The sequence below is a fragment of the Desmodus rotundus genome, chromosome 4 (assembly GCF_022682495.2).
Source record: "Desmodus rotundus isolate HL8 chromosome 4, HLdesRot8A.1, whole genome shotgun sequence".
NCBI lineage: Eukaryota > Metazoa > Chordata > Mammalia > Chiroptera > Phyllostomidae > Desmodus > Desmodus rotundus.
The window spans coordinates 175,269,848-175,287,101 of NC_071390.1; the positions used below are offsets into that span (position 1 = coordinate 175,269,848).

Genomic DNA, 17,254 nt, shown 5'->3' on the forward strand with positions numbered 1-17,254 from the left:
ATTATGAAAATAGTTTTGACTTTATTGAGCCCCAGGGTTCCTCGGACCATGCTGTGGCAACTCCCGCTCAAAGATACAAGCTTGATGTATGAAACGTCAAATTCTGTTGTTCCAGCTCCAGGGCCCCGCCCCCGCGCGCTTCCCCGGGCAACCCGCGTCTGGGGCACCGAGGCACGCTCTCCCCGCCCCACCGCCTTTCACTGCGTGCCTGGCTTCCAAGGCAACCAAAGCACGCAGCCCAGCTGTCCTCTCCGCCCCCCCCTCCGACGCGGGCCACACCACTCGCAAAGGGACAGTCTTGGGGGAGATGGACACAAAAGAATTTGATAGAATGCCTGAGAACCTGCTAGACATCCATTTTCTGCCTAGTTTGAAAGATACACTTTTTTCTTTACCCCTCTTCTACTGCCCTGGCGAGGGTAGCAACACGTCACGCCTGCTTGCGAATGGGGCGGCTCGCCAGGGACGCTCGGGGGTCCGCTCGGGTTGGAGCAGACGTGGGCGTGCGCGCCCTACGTAGTGCGAAGGGGGCGGGCCGCGTGGAGAGTGGAGGGAGGGTGGGCAAGATGGCGCCCGGCGAGTGATCGGCCCGGATTTCTCCAGCGGTCGCTAAGGCACCCGGGCGAGGGGTTCTTCTTCCCCGGGTTCACTGCCGCCCTTCTTCCTCTCCCCGCCCCCAGAGCTTCCTCCTTCCCTTCCTCCCTTTACCTTGGCGGGTGGGGGGAGGCAGACTTGGTTCCCGGGACACCATGTCGGACTCTGAGGAGGAGAGCCAGGACAGGCAACTGAAAATCGTCGTGCTGGGGGACGGCACCTCCGGGAAGGTCAGTCCTCGAGCGGGCTCGCCGTCCAAGCCTGCAGCAACCCTGGCGCGGCCCCGGCGCCCCCAGCCTCCTCCCTGAGTCCCTGGGCCTCTGGGCCCCAGCCCGCCTGGTCGTCGTAGCCTGGGGCTGGACACGAAACAGGCACTTGGTAAAGGCCCGTTTTAGCCGGCGAGAGCTGTCCGGCCCCACTTAAATTAAAAGAAACAAAGAAAAAAAGTCACGTCCCAACTCCTTGACAGCATTGCATTCCTGCTTGTCCTTAAAGACTGGGGCCAGCATCGCCTCCCCGGGAAGCCTTCCAGCTTCTCTCCTCTGATGACTGGCAAGGGTCCGGCAGGGCTTTGGCCAGGCTGCTCCTCTCTTTTTACTGTAGGCTCCTGCCTGCCCCCGCCCCGCACCCCCCTCCCCCATTACCGTTTCTGATGCCTCCACTTCCCCGGGAGCTCCCACGCGCTTGGGAATGAGATCCCCTGGGTGAGAATTTACTTACTGGTCGGGTCACTGGAGGGCAAACTGCTAACCTGTTCGCGCTTCCTCTGTACGGGGGGTGTGGCCAGGGGTCGCCTCAAAGCGCGAAGTGTGCGAATACCCGGTCAATGTGAAAATCCACAAAAAGGACGTGGGCGCACTCAAAAAACGGTAGTGGCTGTTTTATGGACTTCACACCTGCCCATCTCTGTGCCCAGCACAGCACCTGTCAGCACATTCATTCAACAGATACCTGCTGGGGTCCTCGTAGGGGCTGGGTGCTGCGGGGAGAGCTGTTAGCAGGGAAGAGGGGGTCCTCGCCTAGAAGTCCAGCTTTCGGTGGGGGTCCGTGGAATGAATGGGAGTGCGTGCGTGCGTGCGTGCGTGCGTGGTAGTAGTAGCAGGCAGCCAGTCCCCGTACGTCCTAGGCGGGGGTTTTTAACCCAGCGTTGCGGAGCTCCGGAACTGGAATACACGTTGCCGGGTACATGCTCTTTGTTGAGCTCGGTCCGTAGGATCTCAAAGGGGGCTGTGACCCACCCTCTGCCGGGGTGCCTTCACACCTGTCGCTTCTGCCAAAGGCGCCAACCCCATTTCTGGGACTACTGCTGAAGTCTGTCTCGTTTCTTCTCCCCTGCCTTTTCCCAGCCAGAGCCTTCAGGTTATTACTACCAGTTAGTTTCCCGTTTTCCGCTTCTCAGTTCCTTTTTCCCGGCTTGGTTTGGACCCTGGTTTCCCTGGTGACGAATGTTCTTGGCCTCTTCCAAATCCCTGGGATTTGGCACAGCACGGCTGCCCCTTCTCTTTGGTTCTGAGATTTGAGTTTCGGGGGTCCTTGGGAAACGTGTCATTCATGTGCAAAATTTGGGGAATTCTGTTAATTTCTTTCTTTCTTGTTCTATATTTTGTTATTGATTTTTATTGCAGAGGGAAAACAATTTACCTAATATGCTCTGATTACCTCTAAGCATTTTCGGGAAGAGAAGAACTTGGGACCACTTTTCTTTAAAAAGTATTATATTAATTTTTGTACACTTAAAACAACTTTTTGAATGGATGAATTGTTTTAAACCAATCCACATTGTTTCTACCACTTATTCAATAAAAATTTAAGTTACATTTTGTGTTCTCATCTATATTTTCTTTTGAATGCTTAATAATTTTTTATTTCCTAAATTTTTTAGTCAGATCAGCAATTTACTTCCTGTATAAAATTGTAATGACAATCTATAACACTAATACACTTGTAAAAAGACAAAATTGCCCATTTTCCTACATTCTGTCATAATTCTTCTTTAAACTTTTATTTTTCCCAGTATCTGTTATCATACATGTGTTACTGAGTTGAAATTGGTTCATAATTCTGTATCTAGGTTTTTCTTTTAGCTTGTCATACACGTGTTTCTCTTAATTTAGTGTAATTATAATTTTTCATCTCTGTCTAAAATTCTGCATAGGACAAACCATATTTTTCCCCCTTCTGTATTGTTGAAGAACTGTCATTCTTCTTCAGAGAGTAAGTGATACTCTTTATGGTGTTTCGACTTAGTTCTCATCATTTTGATTCGTCTATTTTAAAACCGCAAAGTCTTTTTCTGCCAGAAAATTTCAGATACAAGCACCAGAAACCGAAGCTTTTGTCTTTACACACGCGTCAAACTTCTATTGCCACACCCCATTTAGCTCTCAAATTATTGGCAGCTGCCAACGTTCCATTCTGATTCGTTTACTGTCTTTTTTTTTTATGGATTCAGCCTCTCTTTCATTCTAATTTGTATTCTGATTTAACGCCTGGCCATATTTTGTAGCAATAGTTTGTCTTGCTTGCTCTAGCTCAGAGCATTTTGATACATACCGACAGAAGCAGTAAATTACTGAGATGACCACCAACAGTTTCTCCAAGAGAAATTCAGCTCCTCCCCTTAGTAACACATGTTCCCACTTCTTTCCTGTTTTGATTCATACTTTTGATTTTATTACATATTTTAAAATATTTTTTGAGGCAAAATGTTTTTTATGATGTCTTTTCAGTACTAGTAAGTGTAGTATGGTTAGAAATTGTTAACAAAAAGTTTACCCCCTGCCAAATACACTGAATCAGATAAAATGTTTCAGATATGGTAGATGGTTGTTCACTTTATAATTAAGAAGGATATTTATACAATGATGTGTGACAAATTACTGGATATGAAAAATAGTGTAAATACTACATTATTGAGGAAGTGCCTCCTCCTGATTTGGTTGATACTGTTTAATTTTTATAGTAATTATAGAAAGGTGTCCAGAGATGAGACCAGAATCCATTTTAATATTTTGTGTTCCCGATGATCTACACTTTTGACAGATTCCACTTCATTTTATTTGAAACCTTAGCTTTATGTTTGCCTCAAAAGTATGAGGGTAGAAGTTTCCAAGAAAAGAACCATAGAATTTTTCTGAATATTCATTAATATAAAAATATTGAACTTTGAGATCTTAAAAGTGAAAAATTACCTTAAATAACATTATGCTGATGTTACGTATGCCCTGAGTTTCTCTCTGACTTAAAGTACTGTTTCAGTCATCCATATATTAAACATTCTGAAATACCTAAAGTAGTGGTGATGATAGTTATTTCTCTCTAGAACTCTGAGCCTCTTCACAAATGATTTTGTGCTCTGAGTTAAACAAGTTAAATGGCATAAATAAGGCTGAATGAAAAAGGGTTTAAAAAGGAGTATTTACCTTTTTTATTATGATTTCTCAGTTTTTATAGTATTGTTATATGCTTTAAGGAAGCCAAATAAATTTTCATTTTGGTGTAGTGGGTTTATTTCTCATTGTTTATCAGAACATCTTTCTTGTAGTGCTCAATAAATGTTTGACCAAGTGTCTTAGAAATTTTATTAAAATACTGAATATTTAACTATTATAAAATAATTGAAATTGGGGCAAGTTGCCATTTGTGTGAAAAATAAAGGAATTTTAAGTCTTTGTTTAAAGGAATTGAAATTTGGTCATTTTCTTTTGCACTGCTGTACTTCAAAATTAATTGTAATAAACTATGTAGGGAATTTTATCTAAATTTTAAGTATTTTAGGAGTTGACATCTAATTTTGACTTTTAAAATAAAAGTGCTATTTTTCCTTAACTTTGGTAGTCTGTCTTGCGGAGCATAAAAGCTTCACGAAGCTGCCTTTCTCTTCTATTTGGGAAAGTTTACAAGTAGTGAATTTAAAATGTTTAAGAAGCTTGTAAGTTGACTTACTTCAGTTGTTACCAGAATGATTAATTATTCTTTTGCTTTAATAAGACATGGTACGCTAAAAGAAAGCCCTTGAGTTTTGAATATAGTTTCGAGTTGTTTTTTTATAAAAGTGCAGATACTATATCTGTCTGTTCTGGTTATAATATTCCTATGACTTTTAAGCTTTATAGTTCATGGGTGGAAAATAATTTATTTTTGCCTGCTTAATATTAATCTTAAAAATACCAACTTTTAAAAAAGCTTTGTATTATCAGTTATTCTATAGAATTACTTTCATTTAACAGCTTTAATATAGAGAAAAATTGGATATATAATGATACTTTTCTTGTGGATTGGGGGGGAGAAAAGAAATTCTATAAACAGGCTTTCCCCTCCTTAATTATTTCTTGTTATTGGCTGAGGGCACAAAATACTCAAAATATTTAATCTCAGAAATGAAACTTAGAGTTCTCTGAAATTTGAGTTAAATTGATATATATGGATATAAGATTCAGATCTTTTATCAGGATGCTTTTATTTCAAATGATAGCTTTCTAATTCTCACGTCCAGCAAGGTGAAGGAGCTTGACAGTCAGGGGATTTAAAGAGACCTGATTAGTCTGTTGTCCCCTGATTGCCTTGGCAAGTGATGTTTACCTGGTGGGGCGTTAAGTCCCTCCTGGTAACTGATTAGAGCTGCTTAAAGCTGTTTGTTGGGTTAATGGGAGTGTGAACATTAAGGTGACTTAATAAGATTTAGGAGTGATATTATATTATGTTTCTAAAACAGTCATTCATTTTGATACTATGTGCATTAATTTTTTTAGACCTCCTTAGCTACCTGTTTTGCTCAAGAAACTTTTGGGAAACAGTACAAACAAACTGTAGGACTGGATTTCTTTTTGAGAAGGATAACATTGCCAGGTAAGAGACTGAAAGTATAACGAAGAAAATTGTGCATGTTTTACAATAAGAGACAAGCAGAAATGTGTGAAATAAATTTTGGGGTTGCTTCTACGTGAAAATACATGTGATCACTAAATTTATCTTAGGGAGGTTAACTTTCATCAGCATCTACCGTGAAGACATTGTCCATGTGTGAGAATAAAGTTTATATATGAGTACTCTTCCACTCTCCTCCTGATTTTGACTACTACAGATTTTTTTAAGGATAAACAATAGTTGCTTATAAAATTGTAAAACGTTATAAAGAAATCAAATGCTGTACAGTTGTCAACAGATATTGTATAAACTAAATGGAAAAGACTGGAAAGGATTATTTTTTTAAATATTATTTTGATTAGCCTCTGCTTCAGTTTTGTTGTTTGAAAGTTGGACCAGAAGTATAATGTAGCTATGGAACTTCTGTGCTCTAATATGTGAATGCTGTTTTATGCAAGGCAGCATGAAATTGCTGGCATTTAATAGACCACTAAAATTTAGGGTCCCTAGGCACTCATAAAAATACAGATTGAGCATTCAAGATGTTTCAGTTCACCATGCAAAGAAACTATTTAGATGCCAGTTGCAGCGCATTTAGTGGGAAATACAGGGAAATAATAACAAAAAAAGAGTGGTTTCTGTTTTAAGTTAGTTTCTGAACAATTGGGGCTTTAAAATGCTCTGTCCATTCACTGTGATGGTTAAATTATATGTTTAAAGAATTTTATTAAAAGCAGTTTATCTTGATTGACCTTATAAACCAATACATCCCTCTCCTCTCTGAGGAAATCCATTTGAATAAAAACGGTTGCAAGTGTAGTGTCAGAATCATATGCTGGAATATGAGTGATAGTGTAAAGGGCTTAATAAAATCCAACATTATTAAAATACTATAATCTCTCAGACACCCCATCTCTCAGACAGCTGTCCATGAAAGTCTTAGAGCAGCTCATGAAAACTCATGGTAACTAAAGGTGTTCAGCATATCTTACTAGTAATACACTCTTACATTTTGTGATGGTCTCTATTTATTTAGCTACCAGTGAAAAATAAGTTAGAAGATACAGTATGAGAAAAGAAATCCAATTTCCCATTATGGATTATTTGAAGCAAGAGGTTTAAATGAGAAACAGATACATATTTAGTTTCATTTGTATTTTATTTTAATACATGCAAAACTGACAATTTCATTTCATTTTTATTATTCTCACTCTTATGGATAGGTTACTGCCAAATTTATATTTGCAGCAGTCACCAGCAGAATACATGCACAAATCCCATAATACACTGCTGAAGACTTTTTTCGCAGCAGTCTCCTCAGAAACGCCAGTTGCACACAGAAAACCTCAGTATGTGTTTAGTTACTGGCTGTTTCTATTGATGCTAATTAACAAAAGCACCATCTTTCTGTCTCATTAATATTGTTTAATTTTTCTGATTTTTTAGTTCGAAGACTTAAATAAAGGAGGAAGCATCTACTCAAATAATAAACACATTTTAAGGCTTGTTTTGGACACTATATATTTGATATATGTGATGATTTCTGATCTGTTACACAATACTACTAGTTTTTAAATTTTGATTACTTTGCAAAAAATATTAGGTATTTTTGAAATCCAGAATTATAGTATAATTTTTAGAGTTATAAAGTAATTATGTTAAAAATAACATTTGGAAATGTATATTCAATGAATGTATATTTTAATTTTCCTTATTAAGTTTTATTTTTATGGGCAGAGTTCCAGAAAAAAAGTTTCTTTTTCTTGAAAAGGCAGTTGGTTTTATGCTACTTAATGGACTCAATATTCTGGTAGAAATTTCAGTAGGAAAAAATTGCTTTAATGTATCTTGATTTTATATAATTAATAGATACATTAAGAAATAAAAGTGAATAAATTACAAAGTACATAGTACATCCTTAATATACTTTAACCTTAATTTTAATACACTGTAAGTGTTAAATGTAAGATAATCAATATTTATATCATTCACTTAAATATTGCAGGTAGCATTATTGGATTTATAGTAAAGCAGCGCAGTAGTCAAATCTAATATCCGTTAGTGTTCTAGTAACTCTTATGTCCATTCATATTGTTAGCAGTGTGATACCTCCTGTCTATCTAGTCACATTCTCTGCACGCACATTTTCAAGGTCATTACTTTGCAAATACTCATCCATTTTAGTATATTTCATGATCTGGTATACTGTATAGTCTGGATGCAACCACTGTGAGATTTTACTGCTTAAAATAGTGTATCTGTTAGTCAGAGATTCTGCTGATAGAGCTTCTTAAGAGCCTTAGTCAAAATACTTTCAGGAAGCTTGTGGGTACAGTCCAGTAAACAGCGTTCTACTGTGAAAAGGATTTCTAAGTCTTCAGTACAAGAAGTGGGCAGACTTGTGTTTTTAGTTCCATCTTGACTATGCAGCACTTTAAGTAAGGTTAACCAAGGCACCAAGTGTACTTTTACAAGGTCACTGTTGAATCCTCTTCGTGGCTTTGATTCATACCAACAGCAACTTACCTGTATTTTGTCACCTCATTTATTTTATTTTATATTTTTCTCTAGTTACATGTCATTTCTTAAGAGGAGCAGGGATTTTGTAGCATTTTGCATTTGGGATTAGATTGCTGAAAATTATAACTTTTTTATTAGAAAATTAGATTTTTGATTTTTAAAAAATTTTGCAATATTGGTTATTTAAATACTTTTACATAGCTTTATAGGTATGCCATTTTGAAAATATACTGGGAAACTTCATGTTTATGCCTGCAGAAACTAAAATGAATGTTGATTTGAATTCCATCTTTATGTAATTTTTAAAATTTTTATTTTTATCTGTTAATAAGACTCAAAAGCAAATGTGGAAATTAAAAATATATTTCTGGCTATATGAAATACCTATAAAGTTAATATTTGTTGAGGTTACAGTAATAGTAAAAGTAGTGTTTGGGGGGCTAGCATTGTATATTAATGGGTAATGCATAGCTGTTTCTATTTCTGAGACACTAGAATGTGTGTATTAAGTAAACAAGCCAACCACAACAAACCGTGTTTATTTGGAAAGGTATGGATTTAAAAATACCCTCAGCACATAAACACAAACCTCTTAGATGGAAACAGTTGAATAAATGATTTAGAGTCTTGAGCTGGTTGTTGTCAGAATTTCAAAGTGTGGTAAAAACCATGTTCCTAAAGTGGCAGTTGAAGGAGGCACAACACTCAATTCAGATGGGGTCCGAGACCCAGAACTTAAAGGAAAGGAGCTTCACATTTCTTGACGGGAAGTTAAGTGATAGAGTTTATTGTCCTTGAAAAAAATGGGAGCAGGTGCCTTTTCCTAAGTTGCCTAAAATCTTACTCTAAAAAAGTTAATATTGTTGAACACTGTTTTTTTGCAAATAAAGTGAATAGAATACTGCCAGTTTATCCAAGGGCTTCGAAAGTATTTGCTGTAATTCCAGTGATGGTCAGCCCTATGTCACCTGCTTAATTTGAGACAACATTATAGGGGAATGATTTCAGCTCTGAATCTTGAAAAATTTAGATTTTTAAGAAATTAGGTTTATACAAGTTGTTGGACAAGCCTTAGCCTGTGACATTTGGTTTTCGTGTTCAAAGAGCTGTAAGCACATGTCATGCCTCTGTGAGCGTTGAAAGTGTGAGTGTGGGGGTGAGGACGGGTGGTGAACTTCAGAGCCCCCATTAATGCTGATGGGAGGGCCTCCCGTAAGTCCTGTTAGCAGATGGAGCAGACCTCCACCCCAGCAATGGGAAGGCTGTGGTGCGCGCCCGCAGCACTGAGAGGTGAGGGCGGAGCTTGGCTGCATACCCCAGCACGGTACTTTCTTGGTGTTGCAAAGTGGAACGGTGTCACAAACAGTCTCCGATTTTAGTGTTTTACGTTGGTATAAAAATTCATACCTTTATAGTCCTTTTTTTTTTTTTGTTTTTGAAGTGAGACCATTTTTTTAGTTTCTAAGTTTTTATTTTGAATTTTCCTAATTTGCAAGTCATGCAGAAAGATACAGTTTTTGGTGGGCGAGCTCATTTTGAAGGTACTGAGACTTTGTCTCCCTGTGGAGAAAACTGCATAATTTTGTTAGCAGGGATAATTTGAAATGTTAAACTAAAAAGCGTATTGAGTGCGGTCTTTTTTTAGTCATTAATTGTTTTAAATAGAGTAGCTTATCTCATAAATTTTTGTATCATATTTCACAAAATGAACAAAACAATTTTAAAGATTGCTTTGTATTTTAGAATGCTTTTATAATGCTTGCATATGGAAAAAGATTTGACACTCTATTTTATGAAATCATGGAAGCACATATTATAATTGGTTTCAGTGGAAATGCTTTGAACAGGTATAAGTGCATCAGAATAGTTAGTAAATACAGGGAGGATGTATCCTACCTCACTTCTGAAGAGGGAATCATAAGTGTTTATATTTTATAAGTTAAGTAAGAAAATATGTAATTTTTAATTATTTATACTATTACTTATGATAGCTGATACTGAAATTTTAAAATCCATTAATTTAAGTTGAAACTATAGGGCCATTTTTGTTGTCTGTTATCATTCTGAGGGTTTTAGAACCTTGAGAGTATGGAACTTAACGTCAAAATTCACTATGTGCAACAGGGTAGGTTAGTATATAAAATTCAATTTTTATTTTTAAAGTATATTTCTTACTCCAGGTACAAGTGCTTTATTGTTCTAGTTTATGTTTAAGAATTTTTTTAAGGTTTAAGAGATTTATGAATTAAAGCTTTCTTTATTTTCTTTTGTTTTGAAGGTGATTATAAATGTGGGTCTATGGAAATGGGATAAAAGTATAAACCTAAATTTCCACTATGATTTCTTCTGATAACATTACTTCATAGTTCCAGACATCTGACTATACGAGTCTGCAGACTAAAAGGCAAATTAGGTTCAGAGGTTCTTGTTGTAATTTAGTGTTCTGTGAAACTGTTTTAGTTGTTACATTGTTACTAACTTTTTTTGTATTCTTACTTTTACATATTTTTTTTATGTTCTAGGAAACTTGAATGTTACTCTTCAAGTTTGGGATATAGGAGGGCAGACAATAGGAGGAAAGATGTTGGATAACTATATCTATGGAGCACAGGTATGACATGAATTCTGTGATTATTCTGGCACTGGAGATATTTCCTTCACACACACACACACACACACACACACAGAGCTGGGTACACACACACAGTTTGACATGGTTTCTGTCTGGTAAGTACAGATTTGTATTTGTGCTAATCCTTTGGTTTCATCTTCCCCAAATTATGTTTGGGACAATTTGGGTCAAGGAACCCGTGTGACTCTCATGTTCATACACTACTTATAGTACAAGACAGTATTGTCAGCAGTTGAGTAAATGGAGTGGTAAGTGGTACTTTCATATTAGCTGACTTCATAATAATGACTACTTTCAAAACATGTAAGCTGAATGAATGAACAATATAGAAAGGGAAAATTTAATTTCATTTTAAGTTGTAAGGACAAAAAGCATATATATATGTTTATATTTTTGTGCTATGAACCTGTCTACTAAATATTTATAGTTATCCGGATTTAATAGAAATATCAATATATCGTATCAGAAAACTATTACTAGTTATATGTGTGAAGCATATACAATATTTTAACATGATAATGATGACTTTTCATAAGGAGATGTATATATTAAGGAGATGTATATATTATATAACAAAAAGTATTTGGCAAAATGAGCTTTTATAGACATGACTTATGTTTTTAAATTACTGTACAGATAGGAAATGAGCATGGTAATAGTATAGTTTAAAAAGTTAATTATAGCCCTGGCTGGTGTGGCTCAGTGGATTGAGTGCCAGCCTGAGAACCAAAGGGTCGTTGGTTCGGTTCCCGGTCAGGGCACGTGCCTGGGTTGCAGGCCAGGTCCCCGATGAGGGGCATGTGAGAGGCAACTGCACATTGATGTTTCTCTCCCTCCCTTCCTCTCTGTCTAAAAATAAATAAATAAAATCTAAAAAAAAAAGTTGATTATGGACATGCTATTAGTTTATGCATTTTATTCCATTTTTAATTAGTATGTCTTTTTCACATCGCCATGAGGCATTGGGGGGAGTTTGAGGTTTTCAGTGGGAGAAGCATAACTTGGTTATGTGGAACTGTGTTGCTCATAAGAAATGAATCTAGAAAATGAAGACAGATAATGTTAAGCACTTTTCTTTATGAAGTTTGATGATTGTTAAATACCATTGCTTTAATTTTTGATGGAAAATAGAATCCGAATTATTTTATAACAGATATGAGGCTTGATATGGTACTGATTTGTCTATAATGAATGGTCCAAGAGTTTTGTTTTTTATATCATTGATACATAGATTGGGCTCTTGGAACTCTTTCTTCTTTGCCTTTTCTACTACATTGTTCTTTGTCTCCTAAAAAGTCTTTCTGCTCATTTAATATTTCTACTTGTGACCATATGACTTGATATTTTATACGAGTTCATTTTTCTTTTAAAAGGTACATCTCACATTTTAGTTTCTGGCTTTATTATTGTTTATTTTTTTTGTTTTAAACTGATTATGATTAAAGTGAATATTAAGCTAAAGAAAAATTGCTAGACAAAACTTTGTGGGAATTAACAGTCCTTGTTTCACTCACATACTTGGTAAAATGGGATTTGAAAATAACAGTCTTTCTCTTCTTTGCTTCATTAAAATATATTTTCAAGGACACAAATTGGATTAAAAAAAAAAGAAAAGTAGTCAAGCTTCCTGTGATATTTGATTATGAGTGTCAAATAGAATATTTTTTTATGGTTTATAGATGTAGCTAGAATTAGTGGAGAACAGGAAGATTTTATACATCTTGGGGTAAATAATATAAAAGTCATTTAATAAACCCACTTAAAATTTAGGGGAATATAACACTCATGCATTGGATTCTTTCAGTTTTATCATGTCACATCCTTTAAAAAAATTATTATTTGATATGTTGAGATTATTTAGTTTATTACTATTATAAAATTTTGGTCTTACACAAAATTAATATTGATATGAAATATACATAATATGAAATAAGCATTTAAGAGTGTATTAACCAGTGGTATTTAGTACATTCACAATGTTGTATGACTGTTCCCTCAAATCATTTTGTACAGTGTATATTTTATGCTGTTACATGTCCGCTCATAATCAGTAGGCATTAGTGGGCAAGTTTGTAGAAATTTCAGAAATTTCCATCCTTTCTGAGAGTACTTGAGTATAGTAAAATTTCTCCGTTTACTTCTAATGTACCTCATATCTTGGGAGGAAGCAGGTGTTACGTTCTTTTTTAGAACTTGTAAACATAAGATTTCTCTTTTAAAGGTACATGTCTCTCTTCTCTTTGATGGTGCCTTATATTACTTGTATTTTACAATTGCTGTAAATGTTATAGGGATATACCATGTTTTATTAAACAATATACTATAGTATTTCTGAGAATTTCATGAACATTTTCATGAAATTGTCTCAGGAAAGTTTTACATCTAATGTGATAAGATGACTTGTCATAAATTAGTGATAATATAATAAATTTTCTCTGCTTTCCAGAGATTCTAAATTAAATGCTATGTAAAATACATAAAGTACATTTATGAGTAGTTTCTTTTGTTAAAATGTGTAAATTTTTTATTAAGGCCAGAGAAGCTCTGACTATAATTTACTACCATAAGTTGGGGAAAATGTTACCTTTAAGAACAATGCTTTCACAAACATTCCAATAGCATTTTAATGTATTTAATAACTTTATATTATCATATAATCATCCTTTAAGTGGATCAGTACTGTTTCCAGAGTTGTTGAAGGTGCTGTATACAGCCTATCTCATGAATTCCTTGGATTTTGTGCATGTGCCACAGAACAGCACTCTTACATACATGGTATTTTGATAAGCTGTTTCGAGGATATCGGTTTAATGTATTGTTAGGATTTTGTTTTCGTTTATTTTAGTTTATATGTTGGGTATAGCAAGAATAACCTTAAAGCCATCTGGGCTATTAAGCTAGTGAATATTTAAAAGAAAATCTTTGCTTAACATCCATGAAGAGGCTTATTTGTAGTCTGGGAATTAACTTAAGTGATTATTTTACTCTCTTCACTCGCCCCCGCCCCAGTAGCATTAAGCTTTAGTAATAGTCTATTGATTAGTGTGGGTTGAAACAAAATTGAATTGATACCCAAGAAAGAATTGTTGAGATATTTTTGATAAGAACTAGTTCTAAGAATTGAACTATATCCCAGTTAAATTCCCAGATTTTGAATTACCTTAAAATTTTGTAGGAGTCTTCAGAAAGATGTTATAGGCTATTTTTCATAGTGGTTAGGAGCAAACACACAGTATGTAGTGTTTAGTGCCCTGGAACCTGTGGCTAACAGAGGCTAATAACAAACCTCAGAGAAGGACTGCATGTTTCATTTTTGTAGCTCTTTCCATCCTGGAATCTAAGTGGTTTGCAAACACTGCCCTACTCAGCATAAACTCAATGAAGTCCAGTCATTTGTGAGGTAGAACATAACTACTTTTGTGTGCCAGTGCCCCGCACACACACGAGACAGCCCGTTAACCGCCAACAAAAGCATTTGGTGTCTCTGTGACAACTGGGCCAAGATCACATCTGAGAGCTGGACTCCCTGAGACCCTCTGCTGTCTTTTCCTATGAATTTCTTAGCTGGATATTTGCCAACTTACAACTAATTATATTTACAGACCTCTCCTGCTTTACTATTTCTTCTTATAGATTGTACTTACTCAGCAAAGTATATGACGTTATGACAATTGTATAATCTATATGATTTACTTCTTTGTATAATTAAAAACTAGATTACTTATCAAACAAATGGGGAGACAAATTACCTGCATTTTGAGAATAGAGAACTTTCATTTTTGGGAAGGTTAAATTGTGTGTGTGTACTTTGCTTTATTACATTTTAGAAGTAAGTCTATAACATACCCTCCAAGACTGTTGTGTTGCCACCAGTGTTTGTTTCTTCAAGACTGCTTCCAGTTATTCCTCAGAAAGCCAAGCCTAGCCCTACTCCTTCCCCTCTCCCCGCCATTACTCTCTGCGCCCTCCTCTCTGGTTACTGTCAGTTTGTTCTTTATTTCAGTGTCTGGTTATATTTTGCTTGTTTATTTTGTTGATTAGGTTCCACTTAAAGGTGAGATCATATGGTATTTGTCCCTCACCACCTGGCTTATTATTTCACTTAGCATAATGCTCTCCAGTTCCATCCATGCTGTCACGAAGGGTAGGAGCTCCTTCTTTCTTTCTGCTGTGTAGTATTCCATTGTGTAAATGTACCATAGTTTTTTGATCCACTCATTTACTGATGGGCACTGAGGTTGCTTCCAGCACTTGGCTATTATAAATTGTGCTGCTATGAACATTGGGGTACTAAGTTCTTTTGGATTGGTGTTTCAGAGTTCTTAGGATATAGTCCCAGCAGTAGAATTGCTGGGTCAAAAGGTAATTTTCTCCACATCCTCTCCGACACTTGTTGTTTTTTGATTTGTTTATGATGGCCATTCTTACCGGTGTGAAATGGTATCTCATTGTGGTTTTAATTTGCATCTCTCTGATGGCTAGTGATGCTGAGCATCTTTTCATATGTCTCTGGGCCCTCTGTATGTCCTTCTTGGAGAAGTGTCTGTTCAAGTTCTTTGTCCATTTTTTAATTGGGTTTTTTGTCTTCCTGGATTAGAGTCATGTGAGTTCTTTATATATTTTGGAGATCAGACCCTTGTCTGAGGTATCATTGGCAAATATGTTTTCCCATATAGTTGGTTCTCTTTTCATTGTAATGCTGTTTTCTTCAGTCATGCAGAAGCTTTTTAATTTGATGAGATCCCATTTGTTTATTCTTTCCTTTATGTCCCTTGCTTTAGGGGACATATTGGTGAAAATTGGACCCGCGGTATTTCAATGTATGTTGTTTTAATATCCAAATATTTTGAGTTTTTCCAACTGTCTTTCCATTACTGATTTTTAGTTTAATTTCATTGTAGTCTACTAACATACTTTGTATGATTTCTATTCTTACAAATTTGTTAAGGTATGTTTCATGACCCAGAATGTAGTCCACCTAGGTGAATGTGTCATATGAACTTGAGAAGAGTGTAAATTCTAATGCCGTTGGACAGACTGTTCTGTAAATGTCAATTAAGTGAAGCTGATTGTTAGTGTAATTTGGTTTAGCTTACTGATTTTCTCTTTGATGTATCGATTAATGAAATAGGGGTGTTGAAGTCTCCAATTATATTACTGGATCTGTAGATTTGGAATTCTTTATACTTCTGTCATTTTTGGTGTCATGCATTTTGATACTCCATTGTTAGTTGTATGTACATGAAGGGTTGTTATGTCTTCTGGGAGAATTGGCCCCTTTATCATTATGCTGATCTTTATACTCTAAACAGTTTTCCTTATTCTGAAGTCTACTCTGTCTGGAATTAATATAGTAGCGACTCTAGCTTTCTTTTTACTAGTGTCTGTATCTCCTTACTTTTAAATTATGTCTTTATATTTAGAGTGAGTTTCCTGTGGGCAACATATAGCTGAATCTTGGTTTTCATACACTCTGACAGTCTCTGTTTTTTAATTGGTATATTTAGATCATTCACATTTAAATGGATTACCGATATAATTAGGTTAATATCTGTCATGTTGGATTTGTATTCCTTGTTCTTGTTCTTTGTTTTTCTCTTTCGGTTTCTTCTGGTATTACTTTTATCTTTTTACTTTTATATCTTCTCTTAGCCTATCAATCATACTTAAAAATATTTCTCTTTTTCTTTTTTTTCTTAGCAATTTCTCTAGAGTTTGCAAAATGTAGTTTTTTTAAAACAATATTTTATTTATTTAATTTTAGAGACAGGGGAAGGGAGGGAGAAAGAGGAGAGGAACATCAGTTGGCTGCCTCTCAGGCACCTCATTGTCACTTCCAAGGGTTATTCGTGTAAGTTCTTTAGCTGCTCCATTTCCTATGTTGTGCTTTACATCCCCGTGGCTATTTTGTAACTACCTATTTGTACTTCTTAATCCCTTTACCTCTTCATCCATCCCCCCACAGCCCCTCCCACCTGGCAGTCATCAAAATGCTGTCTGTATTCATGATCCTATCTCTGTTCTTGTTTGCTTAGCTTTGTTTTTAAATTCAATTGTTGATAGATACATATTTATTACCATTTTATTGTTGATAGTTTTGATTTTTTTCTTCTTGAATAAGTCCCTTTAACATTTCATATAGTAATGGTTTGGTGATGGTGAACTCCTTTAGTTTTTTCTTGTCTGGGAAGCTCTTTTTCTGCCCTTCAATTCTAAATGATAGCTTTGCTGGGTGGAGCAATCTTGGCTGTAGGTCCCTGCTTTTCATGACTTTGAATATTTCTTGCCAATCCCTTCAAACCTGCAAGGTTTCTTTGAGAAATCAGCTGACAGTCTTATGGGAACTCCCCTGTAGGTGACTAACTGCTTTTCTCTTGCTGCTTTTACGATTCTCTCTTTATCTTTAACCTTGGCATTTTAATTATGATGTGTCTTAGAGGGCCTCTTTGCATAATTTGTTTGGGACTCTCTATGCTTCCTGGACTTGCATATCTATTTCCTTCACCAAATTAGGGAAGTTTTCTTTCACTATTTTTTCAAATAGATCTCCAATTTCTTGTTCTTTCTCTTCTCCTTCTCGCACCCCTATGATGTGAATGTTGAAATGCTTGAAGTGGTCCCAGAGGCTACTTATACTATCCT

General features: G+C 36.2%; 1 protein-coding gene across 3 annotated transcripts in view; it reads left to right on the forward strand.

The window, feature by feature from the left end:
• Positions 1 to 545: 545 nt before the first annotated feature.
• Positions 546 to 17,254, forward strand: part of RAB28 (RAB28, member RAS oncogene family) — an 81,623-nt gene continuing 64,914 nt past the window's right edge. For all 3 annotated transcript variants that reach the window (XM_024573779.3, XM_045182976.2, XM_045182977.2), the window contains exons 1-3: positions 546 to 824; positions 5,346 to 5,442; positions 10,503 to 10,591. In XM_024573779.3, the coding sequence (XP_024429547.1) occupies positions 750 to 824; positions 5,346 to 5,442; positions 10,503 to 10,591 (261 nt within the window). In that variant the 5' untranslated portion in view covers positions 546 to 749. The remainder of the gene's footprint in view (positions 825 to 5,345; positions 5,443 to 10,502; positions 10,592 to 17,254) is intronic.